This window comes from Zea mays, chromosome 5 (assembly GCF_902167145.1).
Source record: "Zea mays cultivar B73 chromosome 5, Zm-B73-REFERENCE-NAM-5.0, whole genome shotgun sequence".
Taxonomy (NCBI): Eukaryota; Viridiplantae; Streptophyta; class Magnoliopsida; order Poales; family Poaceae; genus Zea; species Zea mays.
In genome coordinates, this window is record NC_050100.1 from 15,910,525 (window position 1) to 15,922,772 (window position 12,248).

The following is a 12,248-nucleotide window of genomic DNA, read 5'->3' on the forward strand; positions in this document are numbered from 1 at the left end:
GGATTTCATAGTTATTTGTCTACTTTTCTCACTTCTGGTAGATCGGAGGTAGATAATGGTAAGCATGCCAAAGGGTGGAATTCAGTGTAGTTCGGCTACCTAAACCCCAGGTTTGTGTTCATTCAGGACCGACCTTTACCATTTAGCTTACAGTATATACCAAACTTGTCAAAGGACTATCCTGAGTCAATTCAGTGACTATAAGTATTTACAATTCTGAGAGATGTATGCAACACAAGCATAGAGGTCCTAGATAGGACGAGTAAAGTGGTTCGACGGGAACACACAATGGTTTTCACACCAACATAGTGAAAATTTTCTCAGAATAACCTCTCGATATAATCGCAACTTCGTGTTGCTAGCAGTTACATGTCCTTTTATCTTATAGTTTGCTTCATGTCATCCAACGACAAAGAGAGCAATGTGCTAACATCTGGTTAAGCAATGTATGACTGAGATTTCTGATCTTAAATCATTTGGTAAGGTCTTTTTGCTTACTAATATAATCCCAATTTGTGATATCTTCTATGCCAAAAAGGCTTTCATGCATTATATTATATATCTTCAGGTTACTTCGGGTAAAACTTTATGCATGAGGAGAGAGAGCAGATAATTAACTTATCCATGTTCTGGTGTATTTCAATTTAATTTCCCAGATTATTCAAGCACTATAGAGCTTGATATAGTTGTTATGGTCACTTGGCAATATAAATAAATATATGATGCCACACAACACAAGCAAATAAAATATAGAGCTAAACAAAATTATTTACGAAGGTTGTGCATAATGTGACTTTAGAGCCTTAGACAACCCACCACAATCCACGCGAGTACAAGCTCTAGCGTATCTGGCGTCAACGCGTGTGTGGCCATCAAGGCTACGACAACGAATAAGCCTCCGTAACAAGCGCAACAGGCGCAATTGTGGCTCGGTAGTTGAGGTACACGATAAATCCACGCAACGTGCGCAACATGCGCAATTGTGGCTCGTGGCAGACAGGAAGTGCCTACAGGGCATGCAAAAAATACGCGACTCAGTGATGGCGGTTCGACTCAACAGGAGCTGTCCGAATAAACGAGAGTGCTACATAGCAATCACATGACGCAGTCAAGTCCGTACGACACAAATACTGCGTCGTGTTGCCAGGGCGCAGCCAATGCTTAGCCAATGTCATAACTCAGCCGATTAATGACGTAACATGGTCGACATGTCCATGCACCCACTATACAATTTAATTGCTCAGCGTGAGACCAAAAGATCAACGCAACATAAATTTTTAGACCATATAAAAATGTGCAATAGCCTTCACATGTATTTTAATAAACTTCTGCTAATTATTTGCTACGGGAAATAAAAACAGAAAAATAAACATTAAAGGTGCCTATATTTAAGCATGCATATAAATTAAAAATATTCCATGGAAATTTATGGAAAAAAACTATAAAGAAAGAAAACATCTTTTCTAGCATCAATAGGCAATAGATTTGACCGTGCATTTTTCTTTTGTTGGATCGTGCCGCATGAATATGCCTAGCTCAACTGATCACAGATTCATGTGATTCGTTCTTATCCAAACAAAATGGCGACGAAATAAATGGTCTCGCAGACTCACGGTCAAGGGACACATGCTCCAAGTGCATGCACAATCGCCTCCTGGGCAACTGTTAGATAGTTAGATCCATTTTTTACGTAGTAGCTGTTGGCCGCTCGTCTCACACGGTTAAAGGAAGATCCGAGAACGACACTGAAAGCATGGCTGGCATGTAGGCTGTCATGCACACAACTAAGGGAGTGCGTCCGAGGGCTGAGCCGCTGAGAACCACTCGTTCCAAGCCACTTAAAAATAGGATCTCTAACCATCGCATGCATAATTTCGTGCTCTGGTTCGGGTGTGGCCCCGATGCGGCTCCGGCACAGGTGAGGCGCGTCTGCTGGCGCACACTGCAGTCCTGACGCGGGCGGAGCACCACTACAACGATGGCAGTTCGTCGTGCACGAATTACAGCCCGTGCACAACAACTAACTGATCAATCAGTAAACGTACCGTTTGTTTGTGTAGAGGGAGAATCGAAGCCTGTCGCGTAGGACAGTTCGGCTAGGCCGAGAGACCTGCCGGCTTGACGAAGAGTTGATGCAGATCTGATCCACAGCAACATCGAGGTAGAGCGTGCTGATAACGTATTGAGAACTACGTTACCACGGATCACCAGATCCGCTCCCTTCCCTCCCGTCAGCAGTAGAGGCGCAAGAAGATGTAGAGAACCCGTCTCCCTTCCCATAAGCACGACAGAGGAAACACACGAGACACTGGATATAGGGTTGGGCCTCTGGCCTCTTTCTGATCTCTCTAATATGAAGGGGTGTACATGTTCCTTATATAAAGATGTGAGACCCCTCAGAGGCAAAGCAGGTATTTGCCCACATAACCCTAACTAGGGTTACTTAACACATAGGTCATCGAAGGTCGGTCGAAGCCTTCGTGGCCACGGAAAAGAGGCAGCACCGCAGAAGCCGCGTCCGATTCGTTCACGCAACCACGCGTTCGTGGGCCGCCTCTCTCTCATAAAATCCACCGCCCTCGTCGCCAAAATCCCCCCAATCCCACCGCCAGTCTCCGCCCGCGCCTCAGAAGTCAGAACCCTAGCCCCGGCGACGCCTTCAGATCCGGCGCCCTTATCCGGCGGAATCGCTCGCTCCTACCACCGGTTGCCGCGTCCCGGCATCTCGGCTACCCGGCGTCCTGTACCCGACTTCTACGCCCTCGATCTCCCCCAGCCGTCGTCACGAGGAATCGTTTGCTCCACAGGCTACGTCTCCACCAAGCCTGCATCGACGACTCGAAGGATCCGTGCCGTCGTCGATCGCCGATCGCCTCTTCGTAGATCGAATCTGTTCAGTGTTCTGCTATTCGTTGTATTTCATCTGAGATCTGAAAAAAGTATTCGGGCCATCTCGAGATAGAGAGGCCTTCATAGGCGGAGAAAAAGAAACAGGACTCGCCATCCATCATGGGTGTTGTCTATTACCAATATAAGAGTGAAAAGGAAATCTGTTCTATGCCCGTGCCCCATGCTTTTATTTCTGTGTCTGAACTCAAGCAGCTTATCATGACGAGCGGTAGGCACGGCCGTGGTCGAACCCGCGGTCGTGCCACAGAGGATATTGTCATCTCCAACGCCCAAACTGGCGAAGGTTGGTTTAACGTCAAATATCTTAACTGTTCTCGATTACTTTATTTCTGTATATACTGCCGAGTGTATGATTGTGTAAAATTTCATCGTAGTTGCCTTTACTCTGCACCACAACAGATTTCACAGCCTAATAAAATTGAGAACATATCTGGTGCAGTTGACCTTTGATCATCACAATTTTGGGGAAATCATTTAAGCTTGCTTTTGAGATGTCTGGATTCATGCAACCTGTTAACACATGGGAGAGTTTAATAACATCAATCTGGTCTTTAAATGGACACCTGAACTTTGTTTCAGTGTTTAAGTTGTCCGTGCGAATTGCTTGATTGTAGCTCTTAGCCACTTAACAAAAAGCGAGTTGCATAGGTTTTATCGACTGTTCTAGTTTGGATGCCAATGATTTTGCATGCGTCATTTCAATATACATTCTTCACTCAGTTGGGCTTTGCATATGGTTTTATCCATTGTCCTAGTTTTGGTGCCAATGATTTTTGCATGCGTCATTCCAGTATGTATTCCTCACCCAGTTTGGCTATTTCTGAGTTTGATGCAAGTTGATTCTCTAAGACCTCCTCCAACAATTCCCCCTTCCATATCCCCTTATTCGTGCTTCCTATTCATATTTAAATACCTCCCCCTCAAATACTCTCCCCATTATTTCACTTCCTCTTCAACCGTTCCCACTATTTAGTTCTCCTTTTACTCTTTAACTGAGCTATTTGACTTTTACATTAGTTTTTGGAGTTCTAAAAAAATACTACAATATTTGTAGTACCATAGTACACATTGTTATTAGGTAATTAAACTTGAAAAAAGAGTTAATTTCGCAGTTAAATGCATTGATTAAGATTAACGAAAGGGCGAGAGAGATTAGAGCTCCCCCGTTCGCAGCGGGCGCAGGTGTCCCCACCCTTGCGACGCCGGAGGGAGCTGTTGGAGTTCGTCTAACAATTGCATACTTTTGCTTTGTACGCCAATATTCTATGGGTCATGAATACATATTCTGTTAAGTACAATGGTCACTGTTCACACTTCACTTGTGGTTTCATTGTTGTTGAGAAAAAATAAAAGAACTGTAATATGTGTACATTGTATTTGTGTATGGTCTCCTATTATTTGTATGCCCATGGGGCGTGTTACTACCTCCTGAAGGAGTTCAGAAAATCTGTATACTGGATGAAATTTGACCTGTATGTATCGGGACATCTTATTGGAAATGCACCTTGTCATACTGATGGAAAGCTTATCTTTATAAATTCTGAAGTGTGAAAATTCAAAAAGTTCCCTTCCTTTTCGCTGTTTGTTCATGAATCCAGGACATCTCAATAGTGCTCTGAGAAATCCCAATTGTTAACCCAAGGGATAAAATCAATCGGTCATATAGTATAAATCAATTTAAACATCTCAACTTTGATGTTCAATTAAATGCATCATTCGGTATATATACGAGAAGAATTATCAATTATCTTATAGCTTGCCAGAATATGTTTGTTTTGGTCTTTTGGTGGATTATCAGTTGACATTTCTGTTTTCTGTGTTTATATTTGAGTTCAGAATATGCAGATGAAAGAGCATCCATACCACAGAACACAACTGTGTTGGTCCGCAGAATTTCCATTCCTGGGCAACTGTCAGAGAAGATTGTTTTGTCCCCTAGGTAAGGTCTTCTCTTCAGTCTTTTACTTTGCATTATCATTAGGCTAGGGGTGAGACATTTTAAACATAGACCAATTCATGTAGAAATGTGTGCCTACAGTCTGAACAATTTGGCTTCACAATGAAATCAACAGAATAGTTCTCACTATTTCCCTACTTTTTTTTCTGTCTAAATTGCTCCCAGTAGAAGAGGATTGTTTTCTTTGAGTCTTCTATCCAAACACAGTTTAATTGCTGTGTCATATTGCATTGTCTATAGCTGAAGCATCACCAATCAAATCTGTTTCACCTGAGAACATGCAGGGCAGAGAAATGAGGACTAAGCGTACTAACATCATGTAACTAATTGTAGGCCGGAAGTCACAGAAGAATGTTCTGTACCTTGCAAGTCGGTGGTTACTGACTCAAGCTCAAAGTCATGTTCTTCCACAGTAGTGCAAGATGAAGATGCTGTAATTGCAGCAGTAATTGATGCTGCTGAACTCAAATGGTAAGCATATCACATTCTCCTATTTTGACAAAACGGTATGGTTTTTCTCGTTACCTCCTTCACTCTGATAATCCCGTTCCATGGTGCATGTAGGGAACAGCTCCCCTCTAAAAGAGGACAAGACAGTGGAAGGTTTACATCAAGACGTAACTATGGGCCGTTGGAAGGGGAAACACCTCCACCCGGCTATGTCTGCCGCTCTTGTGGTGTTCCAGGCCATTTCATTCAACACTGCTCACAGGAAAACAAGATGCCTCCACCTGGATACATTTGCTACAGATGCCGAATTCCAGGGCATTTTATCCACCATTGTCCAAGCATTGGCGATCCCAAGTTCGACAACAATAAAATGAGTCGGTCTCTTGTCCCAGTAGTTACACCTGTCGATGGCATTTTGGATTCACTTGTCCCGTCTGCCCCAGCCGGGGCTGTTGATGACTTGCCAGCAGAGCTCCACTGCCGACTATGTAAAAAAGTGATGAGAGATGCAGTATTGACAAGCAAGTGCTGTTTTGACAGTTTTTGTGATAGATGTAAGTGGTTTTCATATACTCCATTTGTATGTGCCTTCGAAGTCTGTGTTTTGGTGTCAGTGAGTGCATTATCTAAAAATACCCAAATTTTGTTTTACACCAAATTTGTTTTTATAGCAGTATCTAGCTGTTTGTGTCAAGTATTTATGATTCGAACAATATAAGGAACAGTTTTCTGGTGTATCTTTTATCAGGCATTCGGGATTATATTATTAAAGAGTCGAAGTGCATTTGTGGAGTGGAGACACTAGCAGATGACCTCATTCCAAATCAAACACTTCGGAGCACAATCAGCAATATGTTGGGAACACAGACAAGCAGTGGTGGTAGTGGTACAACAAGACACAGAAGTTCGTCAGGCAGCAACCCTAACCCAAAAATACAGAGCCACACTGCTTCTGTTGCGTCAGCAAGGGAGGTGAAGCAGTCTATAGACCATCAGCTACCAGCGGTATCTGCACCTGATTATGTGCTCCAGGTTGCCACAGAAGGTGACCTGGTGAACCAGCCTCTAGAGAAATTAGCAGCCACTGCTGAAATCCTTAGCAAATATGAAGGCAATTCTGCAGAAGTGTCAGTAGAGAAGGCGGTAGCAAATGCTGAAGCCCTCAAAGTGAAGGATGGAAGTGAAACGACTTCGAATGCCACCACTGTTTCAGGGTCCCGAGAACATGATGTCACAAGGACAGATCAAGCAAAGAAGAAGCGGAAGAAGGCAGACTTAACCAAGAACGTTCAGCCTAACAATGTTGGCTATGGTTACAATGTTTCTTTTGACCCTGCATATTACAATCCCTTCATCAATGGACATCCTTGGGCAACTGAACCCTACATGTATAGCTCAATGGGGATGCCGTACGCTGGTTATCCGATGGATCCATATTGTGCAAATCCAATGGATCCATATTGTGAGTATCCAATGGATCCATATTGTGTGAATCCAATGCAAGGCTATCCAGCAAGCTACCAAAGGTATGTATTGTCCTATCATCCTCAGTTTAGACTGGTACTTTTTTGAGCTGAATTATGCGCGTCTGCCAATTATTCAGAGCTTCACTTGCTAATTTGTGACGCTAATAGTCTGTCTGTGTGGGGGATTCTTCAGGCCTGAAACTGAGCCCATGCGTCGTGGGAGCACTGCGGCTGCCAGAGCACCTTTAAAGCACCGTGAGAGGAGTGACCGGCACCGGCCCAAGGACACTCGTCTTCAGCCCCAATCAACAGAGCACAAGCGACGGCTGGTCTCCTCTCATGGAACAAGGTCAAACTCAGATAGAAGGGACCATGGGCATTCTTATGGGGCATCCTGAGTAGACTTATTTGAGGATCATTCTACTAGGAAGCGGATGCCCGTTTTCTCCCGGAGTAGTATGATGGTAGACAAATCGGTGGAGATCGAGACGGTTCCAGGAGTATGATGACTCGTGAGTCGTGAAGAGGACGCAAGCTACGAGGAACGTAATTTCAAGACGAGATGGGGTCATAGATCATCAGGAGGCGTGGACACAAGGCACTGTCCTAAACTTGGCAGACCAAGTGCAGCAATATATTGCTGGTCACCAGTGCTCACCTATTGATCTTCTTATACTCGTAATTGTATGTATGCCCCTGAAAGCAGAAGAAAGATTGTCACAAAGCAGAGGGAACTTTCGGTTCCCTAGCGAAATGTATTGATATTAAACATTTTTTTTGTATTAATGCTAAGAGTGTTGCCAGCTCTCTCTATAATGCGAACTCTCCAAATAATTTCGCTATGTTTCCGAGCTCTCAAATTATTTGGTCTCCCTTCTACCCTGTGAGAACCGTGTTGTCGTTGATAATAAGTGCACCAAAGACTTCCAGTCTTTTGACATACTAGGTATATGCTTGTGTGTTGCAACGGGTATTACTTATGTAGACATAGGTCATTGTTTAGTGAGATAATCAATCGATAGGGTGACACTTGTGTATGTATAGATCATTGTTTAGTGATGCTATCAATCAAACTTTACGTGTCGGGTCGACATGCGAGAGAGGTGACATTGGGAGGCAGGCTTGGGGGCGGGGCATCGGGTGTGTGGGACCGCGAATTGCGTCGGGAGGCAGATTGAAGGGAGTTAGGTGGATGGAGGCCGCGACATGTGGAACGTGGCACGGTTAGAGCGAGAGGCGGGAAGAGGTGGAGTGCAACGGGTAATACTTATGCAGACATAGGTCATTGTTTAGTGAGGTAATCAACCGACAGAGTGACACTTGTGTATGTATAGATCATTGTTTAGTGATGCTATCGACCAAACTTCACGCGTCGGGTCGATATGCAAGGGAGGTGACATTGGGAGGCAGGCTCGGGGGCGGGGCATCGGGTGTGTGGGACCGCAAATTGCGTCGGGAGGCAGATTGGAGGGAGTTAGGTGGATGGAGGCCGCGACATGTGGAACATGGCACGGTTAGAGCGAGAGGCGGGAAGAGGTGGAGGAGGCCAGGTGCGGACAGTTCTGCCAAAGTGGCCTTAGGCGAGTCGTGACTGCGTCTGCTACCCGGGCTTGGCCTCGGATGAGTCGTGACTGCATCTGCTGCCCGGGCTTGACCTCGGATGAGTCGTGACTTCCTGTCCCGCCCGGGCTTGGCCTCAGACGAGTCGTGATTATGTCTCCCGCTCAAGGGTGGTCTCAAACGAGTCGTGACTGCGTCTCCCGTCGGGCTTGGCCTTGGGCAATTCTTGACAGCCTCTCCCGCCCGAGAGTGGTCTGGAGCGAGTCATGACTACGTATCCCACCGGAGGATGGCCTCGCGCGAGTTGTGAGTACCTGTCTTGCCGGAGGTTGGCCTTGGGCCAGTCGTGACTGTCTATCCCACTCGCGGATGGCCTCGGGCGAGTCATTACTGCCTGTCCCGCCCGCGGATGGCCTCAGGCGAGGTTGTGACTATCTGTCCCACCTGAGGATGGCCACGGATGAGTCGTGACTATGTCTCCCGCCCGGGGTTGCCCTTAGGCGAGTCATGACTGCCTGTCCCACCCGAGGGTGGCCTCAGGGGAGTCGTGACTGACTGTCCAGCCAGGGCTTGGCCTCGGTTGAGTCATAACTGCGTCTCCCGCTAGGGGTTGGCATCAGGTGAGTCGTGACTGTCTGTCTCGCCCGAGAATGGCCCCAGGCGAGTCATGGTTGCCTATCCCGCTCAGGCTTGGCCTCGGACAAGTCAAGATTGTGTCTCCTGTATGAGGGTGGCCTCGGGCGAGTCGTGACTACCTCTCCCACCCGAGGATGGCTTTGGGCGAGTCGTGACTGCCTCTCCCCCCGAGGATGGCCTCGAGTGAATCGTGACTGCCTCTCCCACCCATGGTTGCCCTCGGGCGAATCATTACTGCCTTTCTCGCCCAGGGTTGCCTCGGGTGAGTCGTTACTGCCAGTACCGCCGGGGTTGTCCTCAGGCGAGTCGTGTCTGCTTGTCCTGCCCGAGGGTGGCCACGGGAGAGTCGTGGCTGCTTGTCCCACCTGGGCATGTGTCACACCCGGTTTTAGAAGGCAAACCGAATGCGAACCATGTACGTGCCAGGATCAGCAATTCACGTACACAGCAGTTACATAACATGGACATCATCACACAGTGCTCAAATAGTATTAAAAAGGGAAATAATAGTCGATTACACCATATGTCTGAGACATCCACACAGTCTTTACAAAAATCAAAGTGCGAAAACGAAACGTAGATAAACGCGGCCTGCACAGGCAGCCGACTGGGGGTTGCCGCTAACCCACACGTAGAACTCGTCGTAGTCTTGGAACTCCTGGAAGTCTCCTTCCACGGCTTCATCTTCTCCTGAGCAGTGGTTGCAATGCAGACAACCTGGGGAAGGGGGAGGGTTGGTGTGTAGAGCAAGGGTGAGTACACATCAACATACCCAACAAGTGTCCTGTTTGGCTGTAGTGGACTAGCTTTATGTGGGGGTAAGTCAAGCAGTTGTTTTTAGTTTGTCAGATTATTATTACTAGTAGAGAAAGCCAAGTTTTAGGATTAACCCACGTTATTAACCCAAACGTACTCTTTCCAAACGGTAAGAATAACACTTACCATTACCAGAGTCAAAACCAAGAACCATCAATCTCATTGCCACCTGCAAATCCGAACATCTCTGATCAAGTACCACTAATCACTGGAGCTCTCTTGGCCGCTCATAACCGCGAGCACGACTGATATATCAGTTTTCAAACACTCTGCAGAGGTTGTGCACTTTACCCACAAGCCGTGATTTCCCTTTCTGCCCGGAGATCACGACTCTCCATTGATCACTACCAAGGTGACCCAGCAGGGTATCACTACGTAGCCTTTACAAAGATTTCCCGGGGATGTAGCCGCCCGTTAGGTTTCCTAAATGTACCGCACTCCTCCCCAAGGGACAAATCAACCTTGGCAGAGCGAGCCGCATACACCGAGCCCCATTGACGGCACAACAGCTAAGCGAACTACACCTCGGTTCCTCTAATTACTCAGCTAAGGGCGTCTCACTCCACCCTCATGGTTGCACTGTTTTCCCGGGCGGTCATCCAACGAACAGGTCCTTACGGAGAGGCACTCGAGAAACCGCTCGAGCCCCCTTGAAGGTCACAAGTATAACATCATAATAAAGGAGGGAAAACAGCGTATCATTGATAAATTCTCATCATGTTCATTAATTAGAGTTGAGCAATAGCATAAGACTAAGCAATAATAATCCAACCCAAATAGGTAAACAAGGACATGGATAACAAAAGCTAGTCGATCCTTAGGTATAACTGTGAAATGCGGGAGGTGAATTAAAGAATGTATAGGACAGAGATAGGTCAAGGGACACTTGCCTCCACCAACCGACTGCTGCTCAGGGGCTTCTCCTGCGAGTTCTTCGGGCTCTTCAACCGGATCGTTCTCTATGCGAGCGCAAACATACATACATCCATACATTTAATACAAACAAACAGTACACCATACAATAGAATGCAGTAAATAAATAGACATTCCACGTGGGCTCGCAATTAAGGCTAAGAGAGAAAGAGAAAAAAGACAGTCGAGAAACGATCACGTTACATGATTATAAATTAAACTACTCGCTTAATGGAAGGGAATTAATTTGGATACTACGTTTTAGCATAAAGTAAAATCAAGTTCTACATTTAATCATTATAAACAATTGAAGATGAATGAAAGAGAGTGATCGCACGTCGAGACGTTCGACACGACATTTAGATTGAATTAAGAAGTAAACGACTCGCTGCGCGACAGAGCGTACAACGAGACACTTGCATTAATTATAAAGAGACGTTAAGCATCGCGCGACGAAGCGCATGACGGCATACGTCAACAGAGCTGAGTTTAAAGCGAAACGTCGCGCGACCGGACGCGCGACGTCGCACATTTAAACAACCTGAAATCAAAATGGATCGTCACGCGGCGAAGCGCGAGACGCAGCACATTAATAGAATCTGAAATTAGACAAATTCGTCGCGCGACGAAGCGCGCGACGCAGCACGCTAACTAACGGAGTTTGAAATTAATTACAAACCAAGAATAATCACCGCGCGCGTGGGTTTGCGCACGCGGGAACACGTTAGGGGGTAAACGAGGCTACGTGAGTCGCGCCGGGGCCGGGACGCCACGCGCAGGGGGCCGAGGCTGCGCGCAGGGGGCTGCGCGCTGGGGCAGGGGACGCGCCGGGGGCCGGGGACCGCGCCGAGGGGCCGGGACGCCGCGCCGGGGGCCGAGGAGGGGAGGGACGGGCCGCCGCGCGGGGAAGGGGAGGGGCGGGCCGCCGCGCCGCCGCGGGGAAGGGAGGGGCGGGGCCGCCGCGCCGCGCGGGAAAGGGAGGGGCGGGGCCACGCCGCCACAGGCAGGGGAGGGGCGGGCCACCGTGCCGCGGGGAGCAGGGGCGTGCCGCCACGCAGGGACGCGCGCGCGCGCAGGGGAGAGAACAGAGGGCGCGCGCAGGGGGAGAGAAGAGGAGGGAGAGGGAGAGAGGGAGAGAGAGAGGAGAAGGGAGGGAAGGGGAGCTCACCTCGGGATCCAACTCCGGCGATCACCGTCTCCAAAACCTAGGGCACCACGGGAGGTAGAGAGAGAGAGATGGGAGAGAGAGGTTGCTGCGCGGGAGAATTCGAATGAGCCAAACGGATCTGGGGGAGGGGGGCGCGCATGGGGGTGGGCAGGGGCGCCAGGGGCGCGTGGGCCGGACCGGGCTGGACTGAGCCAGGCTAGGCTGGACTGGGTTGGGCCAGGCCACTTCGCGGATCGAAACCTGAAAGGGAAATGTGCCCTTGGGCCATGTCTAAGTATTTTGGTGATTGAGTGCCAACACAAGTGCTTTTGTGTTAATCTATGCAAAGTGGTGGACAAAGTGCAAATCCAGTCAAAAGGTATGTTTCTAGACT

The 12,248-nt window shown here is 47.8% G+C and overlaps 1 protein-coding gene across 1 annotated transcript; it reads left to right on the forward strand.

The window, feature by feature from the left end:
* The first annotated feature begins 2,437 nt into the window (after window positions 1–2,437).
* Window positions 2,438–7,625, forward strand: LOC103626024 (E3 ubiquitin ligase PQT3-like). Its single transcript, XM_008646407.3, has 6 exons — window positions 2,438–3,193; window positions 4,747–4,849; window positions 5,201–5,338; window positions 5,432–5,871; window positions 6,066–6,843; window positions 6,977–7,625. Exons 1-6 carry the CDS (start codon window positions 3,010–3,012, stop codon window positions 7,179–7,181), a joined length of 1,848 nt encoding a protein of 615 aa, XP_008644629.1. The 5' UTR covers window positions 2,438–3,009; the 3' UTR covers window positions 7,182–7,625.
* The last annotated feature ends 4,623 nt before the right edge of the window (window positions 7,626–12,248 follow it).